We start from the raw sequence: 13,240 nt of genomic DNA on the forward strand, positions 1-13,240 counted from the left end.
GACAGCCATCTTTAAATGCAACAGGTATCTCGTCAAAATGCAATATAACACAAACAGGTTCACATTCAACTCTCTGTTGGATTATTGACAGTAGAGCAAATGATCATACATCACATTCATTACCAACGCACAACATTATTAATGCTCAGCATGCATCTATTGGTTTACCAAATAGGAGACAGATAAAAATAAGAAATATTAGTTCTATCAAATTATCACATGAGCTATCTCTCGATAAAGTTTTCTATGTACCAACATTTCGTGTCAATTTATTGTCTGTCAGTAAATTAATAAGAGCTTTACATTGTATGGTAACATTTTATCCAGATTTTTGTATTGTGCAGGACATGGACACGAAGAGGATAATTGACCTGGGCAAGCATTTTGATGGCCTCTACTACCTTACACCAGAATAAAACCCCCATCTCTCCAACAACATTAACCATATCAATAATTTATAGCATCGACATTTAGGGCACCCGTCATCTGTACCTTTACTTTCATTAGCAAAAAATAATGTTGAAATCATATTTGATTCCACACATATTTGTGATATTTGTCCTTTAGCAAAACAAACTCATTTACCTTTTGGTCAAAGTGAAATAAAAACATGAGCACCTTTTAATTTAATCCATTGTGATATTTGGAGACTTCATAGACATACAACACATTTTAGGGCACAATACTTTCTTACTATTATAGATGATTATACTCGTTTTACTTGGGTGTATTTTATGAAATTCAAATTCAACACGCAATCAATTTTGAAATCTTTTTTCTCTTGGGTCAAAACATAATTTCAAAAAGGTATTAAGATTCTTCGTGTAGATAATGGTAGTGGATTTCTTTCTCTGCATTCTTATTTCAACTCGTATGGGACTTCTTTTCAACATTATTGTCTTTACACACCACAACAAAATAGGGTTGTGGAACATAAAAATAGACATCTTTTAAATGTTGGTCATGCTCTTCAATTTCAGACCAATTTACCTTTAAAATTTTAGGGGAAAAGTATTCAAATTGCCTGTTACCTCATAAATCACCTTCCCACACTATTGCTCTATCACACATCACCATACGAGCTTTAACACAACACACCGCCAATCTATATACACTTACATGTTTTTGGATGTCTTAGTTATGTTACCAACCTCATACCCGTCAATAAATTTGATGTCTGTGCACATCGTTGTGTTTTTCTTGGTTATCCCATTAGCCAAAAAGGTTATAAGTTATATGATCTCACCATACATAAATTTTTCACCTCACAAGATGTCATTTTCCATGAGTATGTTTTTCCTTACACCTCCCCTACACACGCCACCCAAACTTGTTGTGCCACTTGTTTATCCATCTCCCACTCTAGATTGTCTTCTCACAGACTTCCCCTCACTACACAACATCGATCTCCCTAATTCCTTTTCCTTTCTTGTAACCATAGCTACCCCAGAAACTATCGTTATTGACAACACACCCGAAACTACCTTACCTTCTACCATCACCGCACCCTCACCAAAACTTGCTCTTAATGATATATACCTCTACTAAGTTACACTACGCCAATCCATCCATTCTTCCAAACCGCTAGCTCATTTCAAAGATTACGTGGCTCATCACTCAACTTTGCTCCTGTCTAAGGCAATATCCTCGCGGTCCATGTTCAGCACACGACATCTACTGCTCCTGTCTAAGGCAATATCCTCGCGGTCTATATTCAACACATGACATTTACTTCATCCGTATGTTTCCTATTCATGCTTGCCCCCTCAATACCAATGTTTTCTTGCTCATATCTCCCACTTGGTAAAACCTGCTACTTATGAACAGGCCTACCAAAATTCCCACTAAGTCACTGTCATGCAAACCGAATTAAAAGCTCTCTTAGACAACAATACCTAGAGTTTTGTTTCTCTCCCACACGGACAACAACTTATTGGTTGTAAATGGATGTTCAAACTTAAGTATCGATCTGATGGGACTCTTAAATGCCACAAAACTCATCTTATTGCAAAAGGTTTCACCCAACATGAAGGCATTAACTACAAAGAGACCTTCTCCCTAGTAGCCAAACTCATTACTGTCTGTTACCTCTTAGTTGTGGCTGTCGTTCGTAACTAGTCTTTACACCAAATGGATGTTCAAAATGCTTTTCTTCATGGCGAACTCCAAAAGGAAGTTTGCATGTTGCCTCCTCCAGGTTGTCATCGATAAGGGGAGAACATTGTTTGTCGACTCCATAAATCTTTATATGGGCTTAAGCAGGCATCTAGAAGCTGGTTTAGAGAATTTTCTTCAGCAATACAAACCATCGGTTTCTGTCAATCCAAGGCAAACTACTCTTTATTCACTTAAGTTAAGGGGACTTCACTTACTATTGTGTTGTTATATGTTGATGACATGGTGATCACAAGTAATAATGAAGCAGAAATTAAGAACTTGAAAGGTTTTCTCAGTAGCAAATTTTGAATTAAAGATCTCGGACCCCTGAAATATTTTCTTGGAGTTGAGGTTGCACAGTCACAAGCTGGAATCACCATTTGTCAACAAAAATATACACTGGACATGTTGGAGGAGGCTGGATTACTTGGTGCTAAACCTACAAGGATACCAATGGAGGCAGATTTGGTATTAACACCTGCAGGTAGCAGTCCACTATACGAGCCAACAAGATATAGATGTCTAGTTGGGAAATTAATTTACTTGACCATCACAAGACCAAAAATCGCATACACTATCAACACATTAAGCCAGTTCATGCAAGACCCACAACGACACCATCTTGATATGGCATATCGACTTCTTTAATATCTCAAAGGGGCTCCTGGATAAGGTTTGATGTTTCCTTCCCAATATGAGCTTCATTTGATTAGTTACTGTGATGCAGATTGGGCGCGGTGCCCCACAACACTTCGCTCAGTAACTGGTTATTGTATCTTTCTTGGAAAGTCATTGGTGTCATAGAAAAGCAAGAAGCAGATTACAGTTGCCCGATCATCCGCAGAGGCAGAATATCGGTCTATGGCTGCAGCTACTTGTGAGTTTATATGACTATGATTTTTATGAAAAGATTTATATGTTGAACATCCCAATCAGCAGCATTATTATGTGATAATCAAGTCGCTTTGCACATAGCCGCAAATCTTGTGTATCATGAATGTACAAAACATATTAAAATCGATTGTCACATTGTTTGTGAAAGAATTCAAAGGAGAGAGATCAAAATCTCATATGTGAACAGGAGAATAAGTAGTAGAATTATTTACTAAGCCATTATATGTATCTATTTTCCATACACATCTGAGTAAGTTGGCATATATTGATATATATGTTTCAATTTGAGGAGTGTTAAAGGGAAAAAAAATTGTTACAAGACATTAAATAAAGAAGGGAACAAATCTTTCTAATTAATTGAATGAGATTATAGGATATAAATGCAAGCAAGATATAGACGTCTAGTTGGAAAATTAATTTACTTGACCATCACAAGATATAGATGTCTAGTTGGGAAATTAATTTACTTGACCATCACAAGACCAAAAATCGCATACACTATCAACACATTAAGCCAGTTCATGCAAGACCCACAACGACACCATCTTGATATGGCATATCGACTTCTTTAATATCTCAAAGGGGCTCCTGGATAAGGTTTGATGTTTCCTTCCCAATATGAGCTTCATTTGATTAGTTACTGTGATGCAGATTGGGCGCGGTGCCCCACAACACTTCGCTCAGTAACTGGTTATTGTATCTTTCTTGGAAAGTTATTGGTGTCATAGAAAAGCAAAAAGCATATTACAGTTGCCCGATCATTCGCAGAGGCAGAATATCGATCTATAGCTGCAGCTACTTGTGAGTTGATATGGCTATGATTTTTATGAAAAGATTTATATGTTGAACATCCCAATCAGCAGCATTATTATGTGATAATCAAGTCGCTTTGCACATAGCCGCAAATCTTGTGTATCATGAATGTACAAAACATATTAAAATGTATGATGAATGTACAAAACATATTAAAATCGATTGTAACATTGTTTGTGAAAGAATTTAAAGGAGAGAGATCAAAACCTCATATGTGAACAGGAGAATAAGTAGTAGACTTATTTACTAAGCCATTACATGTATCTATTTTCCATACACATCTGAGTAAGTTGGCATATATTGATATATATGTTTCAATTTGAGGAGTGTTAAAGGAAAAAAAATTTGTTACAAGATATTAAATAAAGAAGGGAACAAATCTTTCTAATTAATTGAATGAGATTATAGGATATAAATGCAATTAACTTTTATTATATCATCTTCTTGCTTTGAATAGCAGATCTGTAAATACTCTTGTATATATTACTACTTCACGTCTTCTGAAGATGTAATACAAAACATATAATTCTCAACTTCCTACTATTAGATATACAAACAGAAGCTCTACTCAAATTCTAACCAGCTGTAACACCCTCTATGATTTTAGCTGTGTATCTGCTTCAGAGGCATTTGCTAAAGTTTTCCATGTTGTTCAGGTACAAGAGCCATGTGAAAACTTGTGTTGGGTCATGTCATTACTGAGGTTTTACCTTCCCTGCTACTGTCATATGTACATGGTGTCAAGGCCACGCAGCCATGTCCCCAACTTCAGAGCACGAAAGTCCTAGACTTGTACTAGAAACCAACCCCGGTAATAAAGACATGGACATGATTTCTAAGAAAACCAGCATTCGGTTGTAAAGCAATTATCTAAATATTTGAATTTATCGATTTGCACATGGACCTGTAAGTCTTCCATCAAATGAAAAAACACCAGGAGAAAAGAAAAAGGCGAAATAAAGCTTTGCGTGAATAAAAGACTAAAAATTTACTAGTCCACTTCAGCAGAAAAGAAGCATAGGGTACTCTGCTAGAGTACACTGTCTGTCCAACCCTAAGACGCAGAGTCTTGTATAAGCATTGGCGCTGTACCAATCCATTAAAGGGTGCACTAAAATTTGACATGTCCTTTTCAAGGCTATGACATGGACGTAATCGCCTCTAATGTTTCTTGCTTTGAGAGCAATTCGGTGGCTCTCTCTCTCTCTCTCTCTCTCTTGCTCGCCTAACCACTGGAAATTTGGTTTTGTTTCCATGCCATTAATGTCAAAATAATGCCCCAAGAAAACGTTCTGAAGGTTGGTGATAGAAAACAGTAAATAATGGTTGATGAGGGGGTCCTATTGAACACGATGCATTCCATCTGTATGCGGTGTTACTTCTGTTTTTTTATTTTATTTCGGGAAATCGAGTGATCAAGGCAGTGTTTGGGAACGCGGTTTAACCTGCGTTCCCAAAAAATTCAAAAAATAATTATTTTTTATTTTTATTAAAATTTAATATGATTTATACGTTTTGGATCGTTTTGATGTGCTGATATTAAAAATGATTTTTAAAAAATAAAAAATCATCATTAACATGTATTTTAACACAAAAAATTATTTAAAAAACAATCACTACTACATTGCCAAACACACTCCAAATCTATGCTACAGAATAGCATTATCTTTGAAAACTATTTTGACGGATGGACGGAAATAACATGAAAAAGATAGTAAATATACGAAAGGAGAATGAATTGTTACTGTTCTGAATTTTTAAATAAATGTATAATTTTTTTAAGATTAATTATTAATTTATATGTATAAATTTTTAAAATTAATAGTAAAATTTTAATTTAAATATATTATTTAAAATATTTAAAATAAATTTAAAAATACATAAAATTAAAGTGAAAATAAAAATAAACTCATTATTAAATTTACATCATTTGATATTTTGTGAAATATAATTCATTTATAATCAAATCTAAATCGATATTGTAACAACCCCTTAACTAAGATAAAATAATAATTTCATATTAATTGAAAAATATATAATTTTTTTTTTTAATTTCTTATTTTTTCATTTGATTTTTTTTATATTAGTGTTTTCTAAGTTAGACATTATAAGTTTACAATGGTATTCTCTCGCTTTTCTTTTTTTTTTTCCTTAGATTTTTTGTAAATAAATTTTATTCTTTTTTTAATTTTTAAATTTTTCATTTGATTTTTTTTATATCAATGTTTTATAAGTTAGACGTTATAAGTTTATAATGGTATTCTCTCGTTTTTCTTTTCTTTTTTCTTAGATTTTTTTTATATATTTTTCCTTACTTTTCTCTCTTTTTCTCTCACCTTTTCATTTCTTTCCTTTCCTTTTCTACTCTGTTTATGCCTAGTCCATGGCATATGAAAGAAAAGAAGAGATAATTTATTTTATTTTTAATAGAAAATAACTATTTTATCTTTAAGGAGTTGTTTTGTTTTTATTTGATTTTTTTATTAGGATTATCAAACTTCGTTTATTCTAAAATTTTAATTATATTTTATTCAATATATATTAGGATTATCCAACTTCGTTTATTCTAAAATTTTAATTATATTTTATTCAATATATTTTAAGTTTTTTTGTGAAATTTTAACTCAATCTGATAATTAAATTGAAAATTATATCCAATAATATAACACTAGTACAATTGTGATTTTTTTATCAAATTTTAAAATTTTAATTCAAGTTAAAGCCAAATTAAAAATTATATCCAATAATATAACACTAGTTCAATTGTGATTTCTTTATCAAATTTTAAAAAAATTTAAAAAATTTTAAAATTTTAATTCAAGTTAAAGCATTATATTACAAAGTTTTACATTAATTTTTAGAGTTTTTTAATAATTTCATTAAAAATTATAAATTTTTATATATAAAACTAGTTAAAAGTTATTAATAAAATCTTGATTTGAAATATAGCCCACCCAAGTCATTGACTACACCTTCCTTGAATATAAAGGTGTTTATGTTTTTACTTTTGGCTCATGTTGTTGCGAGGCACAACTTTTAATAGTTAAAAAAATAAAAAAATAAAATTTATATGTTTTAATTTTAGTGGTGTAGCTTGACACTAAAAGTAAATAACTGTGAAAACAAATATATCCTAAATAATTTTAGTAGGCAGTGTCTCCATCACAAAATCTTGATTCCTTGTTTTATTACGAGTATGAATAAATCTAAATGCTAGCTATAAAACTCGAAAAGAAAAGAAAAATCAGAAAATCAAGAAGAAAATTTAACGAAACTAGCCCGAATAACACATTTTTCTTACGTAATTTGAAGGCTTTACGTACCCCGACCAATTACAAAACATGCAGAATCTTCTATAATTCGAGCATGACTCAATGATTATATCGAAAGATGTGAATCTTTTCGACCACTTTACACTGTATAAACCTTTTTTTTATAGGGTATAACCCTGTCCTATCATCCATATAACCTATGACTAATCACAATCGTCTGTCTCGCATGTTCCTAGCTCGGGCCAAATTTAATGAATCTGCAATGTTTAAAATGCGAAGCTGGTGGTCGATTTGACCCAAAACCATCCACCTTTTTTTCTTCCATCTTTCTTTGACAAAACCAGCAAATCCTAATTGCGATCCAACTCCTTCCTTCACGCCTCGAAACCAAACTTAGAAGCCTGGTTCGATTGACATAAAATCCACCTGCTTTGTTACAGAAACTCCATAATCAAACCAATTTGCTTGCTAGCTCAACTGACTTGGTCTCCAAATGTCCTTTCCAGAAAATGATTGAATAGTTTGCTAGTATAGTTAAATCCCATGTATATATATATAGAGGACCACCAGTGGGGCAGCAATAATTGAGCGTGATCCTCACATCTCCGATGTCAAATGAAGGTATCACTTTAAGCACCGATGACAGCAATTAGGCAGAAAATCTATATGGCATAGTAAATCATAGCAAAAAAAAATAAAATTACGCTCCCTCCTTAAGATTTCTAATCAGTCATTCACAACTTGACACCACACAAGAATATGTGGCTTGTGGTCCTCCCAACTTTTTTCACCTTTTCCTCAACACACTCTTCTACAGACCTTCATCTTAGCACTTCAAGTATCACTCCTCACCTTGCTAGATATCCCGCAATACCCCAAGTGTGTGATATCCTCCCTGAAAGAATTATGAATGCTAAGACTCTTGAAGGGAAGCGTAACTATTTGAAAGAGAAAATGATCAGCAAGGATGATTTCCAGATCGAGGATGATTTGGAAGATGACATAGAAGAAGATGAGGGTGGCGGGGGCTGTTTTGGTTTTACCGATGATGAGAAGAAGAAAGGAGTTGGGAAGAGAGGGACTGGTGGCGGCGGAGCTTCTCCGCCGTCTTGCCAAGTAGAGAAGTGTGGAGCTAACTTGACTGATGCTAAAAGGTACCACAAGAGACACAAGGTTTGCGAGGTTCATGCGAAGTCACCAGCTGTGGTTGTTGCTGGCCTCAGGCAGCGGTTCTGTCAGCAATGCAGCAGGTTTTCATGCGTTTTCATTTAGCTATCTTTCTATCGGTAGAACGTATTTTCTTTTACCAGCATGAATACAAAGAATGTAAGTTGGAAATTAAAGGGACTTGAGAAGAAATGTGCTATATCTCCACACAAACCAAATTCGTTTTCCCTTGGGCAGAGACTTCTTCATAAAACACAGTTCTTTCTTTTTTTCTTTTTCACTTGTAACATTACTAACCCTAAAGAAACTTGTTCTGATTTCAAAGTGAAGCTTAGTTAACTGAATTAGCTAATCTAAGCTCATTGTGAAGAAGTATACCCATGTGGTTAACTGAAGCTAAAAGCAACTAAAGTGTTAGAATTACATGTTTCGAATACTTGGAGACTCAAAACACGTACAATTTTCTGCTGGTAGAAAGTTGTGCTCAAAAACCCGAGGAAGAATGAGATTTCTTAAATATTGTTTAAACGTTAAATTTTCTGCAACCTGCTTTGGTTGGATGAAAAATGATAGATTTCATTAGGATTCTCCTAAAGAAGGTGAGACAGAACTAGCGGTATGTTATGACTATATGTTATGACTATAATGGTGCATGTGTTATAACAGGATTTACATCCATGGTATGAAAAGGTATACTAATTAGACTTAAAAGTTTGTAACCTAAGACAGGCTTCTGCTAATCCTGGACTCGTGATTAATCTGCTCAGCATTTATGGTCCAAATATTTTGGAATGTTAGGAAATTATTGGAGAGTTGGTCTTCGATGATGGTTCAATATGAGTTGCAAAATGGATTCTCTTTCCACTTATAAGATTACTTGAGAAATTCGAGTTTTCGTGCTTTCCCTTCCTTGCATTTCCATCTAGTGATCCTTTGACAAGAGAAGCTCTCAACAAAATTTACTAGAAACTCAAATTCAGCTCATTGTGGGACTTCTCTCCTTGCAGATCTCTCAGTGACTTGCTATGTGTATGGTTCTGGTTAAATTTCTTCCACCGTTCTATATATTTTACCAATTATGAGTCTTTGCAGGTTCCATGAGCTCCCGGAGTTTGATGAAACAAAGAGGAGTTGCCGTAGGCGTTTGGCAGGACACAATGAGCGGCGCCGGAAGAACACGGCTGAATCTTATGGAGAAGGTTCGAGCCGCAAAGGGGTTGGTACTCAACTGAAAGAAAGCCCGTGCAGGCAAGCTGATGAAAGGGGAAGATTTCAGATGAGCATCCCATCCCAAGGAAGTTCTTACAAGCGATCCCAAATCAGATAAGACCATACCAGCGGCATGCTCCCTCTCTTCTGTCAACTCATAGCTTCTTCTACCCATGTTTGGGACCATATAAAATGTGAACACTTTAGTGGGATCGTATGTTCTAAGAGTGCTTTAGCTTCTAGTAGTAGTGATGCTGTTTGATAGAGGCTGTATTCTGCGGATTAGGCCTCGAAAAGTTTGTGTAATATGGTGTTTTAAGGTTCTAACAGAAGTGGATGGACTCATAAAGCTATTATTAAGAGAATAACATCGACTATGCTTCTGCTTCTTGCGTAACTGCAAATTAAAGAACTTCGTTGGATTCAGCTTATTAAACGACGACAGGCTTGGTCACTTCCAATGCACTAAATACTTCTCCTAGCAAACTCTCGATAACTTCCCATTTTTCCGTTCCGGGTAGGAAAACTACAACATTGCTTGATCCTGCTTGGGATGGGCAGTAAGAAATTGCTTCCTGGGTCTGTAAATAAATTAGCATCATGCCTAACACAACTTCTGGAACCTAGATTACTAGCAGACAATACAATTTCAAAACTCTAACCCAAAAGCATGGTTATACAGGCATCTTTAAAGCATGGTTTACCATGGGATATATCCATGGTGTCCATTGCACCTTGGTTGATCGAGTTCATGACCAGTTCAAGACCGGTTTTGCATCAATTTGAAGCCAGAAAGAGTATTGGAATGGGTTGTTATTTATGTTTTATATTGATAGCAAGATACCACTGGATACACTAGTTAATTGGGCCAACCCCTCCTTTCGCAGGAAACCATTCAATCATCATTGTTACAGGCACAGGGCCACCAAGAAGGTCTGCTTCATTCTTCTTGCAAAAGAAAATATGACAACCAGCAACTGAAGTGGGCAGAAAGCGTGCATCAAGTTCATTAATGCACCAGGGTTAATTATACCCCTCTCACAAGGATAAGGTCACTGAAATTTTACAACTACGCAGGAAATGTCATCTGAACTCCTCCTATTAAGTGCTTCTTCAGTAAGCCGTTTTGCTGCGGACCGAGCATCCTTTATGTTCTTGATAGTATCCACAGCTTCTTGGTTGGACATCACCTGGCATCATATTGAGGAACAGATCTTAGCCCATGTAAAGGCAAAGAAATAATTTGTCCTTCCAAAAAAAAGATTTGTTTGAAAGATTAATAAGAGTGTTCAAGTACTGTTCAAGTAGAGCAGACCTTCCACAACCCATCGCTCGCCAAGATAATACAATCTGTATCATCATCGATCATCTCCATTGCAACATCTGGTTCTGAACTCAGATGTTCCTTCAAGTTCTTGTCACCAAATGCCCTAGCCACTGCCAACTGTCCATCAACACGTGGGACATCCCCTAAATTCATAAAGTTGGAATGTTAATACAGTCAGTGAATTGAAACATCTCTATAAGAAGGAGACAGTCTGAAGGTATTGAAATAGTTGGAACAAAGAAGAGCCACAGTGCTGATCGTACTGCAACGGATTTCATACTCGGAATGGATGGTCCAAAAACAGAAGAATACAAGGAGGAGGACGCGCAAGATTAGTTAGTATTTGCTCGTGGAACAGTGCAATTCCATCATTTTAAAAAGATAGCCCTTGTCTATTCATCAACAGGTTACTGGACACCAAGTCAGTGCAGTAACTCGGTGCAAATTATATCATTTAAAGTATCCACTTGCCCTATGAAAGAGAGCACCAAATACAACCAATTTTCAAAATTTCAACATGCACTTTAAGCCTCGAAGAATTGGCCATTAAAAGCAATACTGTCCTAACAATCTAATTTCCAGTGCTTCTATTCTTAAAACACAATCATTATCATGGTTTTGTAGGGTCCAAACACCTGTAGAACAACATCTATAGCTCTTCAATCTTAGCAAAACTCTTACCTGGAAAGGTTGATACAAAGCCACCTCTGTTCTCAATGTCCTCCCTTTCAGTACTTGGCTCGTGATCAACTGATAGTTGTTTGGCCACACCATTCTTGCACATAACAACTCGAGAATCACCAACATTTGCTACTACCAGCTTCTGACAATTAATCAGTATTGCTGTGACAGCCGTTGAACCTCCTCTACCCAAATCACCTGCTTTCTCCAAAATTTTAGTATCGGTTATACGATATGCTCTCCTCATAGCATTCTCTGGCTCCGTCCAGAAGTTTGGCTGCTTGTAGGGCATATTCAAACACGGAAAAGACGTTTATTTTCATCGAATCCAGCTAGTAAAGCAAGCTACAAACAGAATTAGGACAAGCTAAGAAGGGGAATTGGTAACGGTTCATTGTAAAAGTTGAAATATCAATTTGCAGCTCCATTTAAAAATGAGTGGCCATACAGTAACTAACCCTCAACCCAATCCCCTAGCCATAGTGAAAAAATTAAACCTACAAGTAGCTCAACAAATGCTGGTTCAATAATGAAGTACAATATGCAGAGTGCATGCTTACCTCCTTTAAGATAGTGTCAAACAAATGAGACCGCAAATAATCAGGAATAACATGGCTGAGATGACCATCAAATATTGCAAATAAACCAAGTTCATTGTCATCGACTTCCTTAAATTGAGCAACAACATAATCTTCCATGTCATGATGTGATTTCGCCTTTACCAAGTGAAAGCCGTGTGTTATGTTCCTGGACATCTTACTCTTGCCCTTTCCAGAATCTGCAGATGAACTTAATCCAACTTTTTCCTGCAATATGTGCATTCAAACTGGTAGTTAACTCTCACGGCTAGTACTCCATTGAAAAATGCATGCGTGATCAGTGCCAAACAGCTGAACAAACAACGTAGCCCTAATAACAGCTGAAATAGATTCCAGCGTAGTGATAATTACAATTGTTTGAAATTCCTTTGAAAGTGTTCGGAAGCCAAAAAAAATTATTATTTTTTTATTAAAAATTAATTTTTATTTATATTTTAAATTGTTGTAATATGTTCATCATAAAAATAATTTTTAAAAAATAAAAAAATATTTTAAAAACCAATTACAACATCTCTCCTAAATAAATCAAATTTAAATTACGAAAATATAATCATGAAAGTGATCTCAACACATCAGGCAATGTAGACAAACACTACATGGTAACAACCAGAAACAGGTTTTTCTCAGGAAAAGAAAATACATTTCAAATACCAAAATACATCTCCAAGCGTTCCTATGAACACATGAACCGCCAAAATTTAACCACAAGGGCCGTTACTAAAACAAATATTATCTCCAAGCCCATCATCTCAAACAAATACTACTTAGAATAAATCTAAAAATTCATGTCCTTAATCTTCAAAAACGTTGTAACCAAAGCAAGAAAAATCGATCAGTGCTCAGGAGCAAAACCATAGAGTACAGTACATTATACATGTATACATACCTTCATCTTGTGTAGGATTTCTCTGCCAGTCATGGTTAGCTACTTATCACTGGTGTGATGTGATGTGATGTGATGTGAGAATATATGGGAATTGGATGGATAGTTGTCGTTTAGAAAACCAAGAAAGAAAATCACAGTGGCCAAGAAAAGAGAGAAGAAAAAACAAGAAAGCAAAGAAAATGAGAAAGACAAGTGTCCATGAGGATCCAGCAGCTGTTGACAACACACTTGCTTC

General features: G+C 35.2%; 2 protein-coding genes across 2 annotated transcripts; one reads left to right on the forward strand and one right to left on the reverse strand.

The window, feature by feature from the left end:
• The first annotated feature begins 7,743 nt into the window (after positions 1-7,743).
• LOC105129230 (squamosa promoter-binding-like protein 4) lies at positions 7,744-9,905 on the forward strand. The gene is made up of 2 exons (XM_011031202.1): positions 7,744-8,386; positions 9,396-9,905. Exons 1-2 carry the CDS (start codon positions 7,896-7,898, stop codon positions 9,628-9,630), a joined length of 726 nt encoding a protein of 241 aa, XP_011029504.1. The 5' UTR covers positions 7,744-7,895; the 3' UTR covers positions 9,631-9,905.
• A 402-nt stretch (positions 9,906-10,307) lies between these two features.
• On the reverse strand, positions 10,308-13,240 carry LOC105129231 (probable protein phosphatase 2C 39). Its single transcript, XM_011031203.1, has 5 exons — positions 13,006-13,240; positions 12,081-12,326; positions 11,521-11,797; positions 10,828-10,982; positions 10,308-10,702 (listed from the first exon to the last, which is right to left on the reverse strand). The coding sequence occupies exons 1-5, from the start codon at positions 13,036-13,038 to the stop codon at positions 10,565-10,567; spliced, it is 849 nt and encodes a 282-aa protein (XP_011029505.1). The 5' UTR covers positions 13,039-13,240; the 3' UTR covers positions 10,308-10,564.

The sequence above is a fragment of the Populus euphratica genome, unplaced genomic scaffold (genome assembly GCF_000495115.2).
Source record: "Populus euphratica unplaced genomic scaffold, PopEup_1.0 scaffold86.1, whole genome shotgun sequence".
In the NCBI taxonomy this organism is placed as follows: domain Eukaryota; kingdom Viridiplantae; phylum Streptophyta; class Magnoliopsida; order Malpighiales; family Salicaceae; genus Populus; species Populus euphratica.

What these genes read in the sequence shown, in the direction of transcription:
- LOC105129230 (XM_011031202.1), top strand. Translation starts at nt 7,896, where the DNA reads ATGTGGCTTGTGGTCCTCCCAACTTTTTTCACCTTTTCCTCAACACAC. An exon ending in TTCTGTCAGCAATGCAGCAG is followed by an intron (nt 8,387 to 9,395) that starts GTTTTCATGCGT and finishes GAGTCTTTGCAG; the next exon opens with GTTCCATGAGCTCCCGGAGT.
- LOC105129231 (XM_011031203.1), bottom strand. Translation starts at nt 13,038, where the DNA reads ATGACTGGCAGAGAAATCCTACACAAGATGAAG. An exon ending in TTGACACTATCTTAAAGGAG is followed by an intron (nt 11,798 to 12,080) that starts GTAAGCATGCAC and finishes CCCTACAAGCAG; the next exon opens with CCAAACTTCTGGACGGAGCC. An exon ending in CTTTGTATCAACCTTTCCAG is followed by an intron (nt 10,983 to 11,520) that starts GTAAGAGTTTTG and finishes TTATGAATTTAG; the next exon opens with GGGATGTCCCACGTGTTGAT.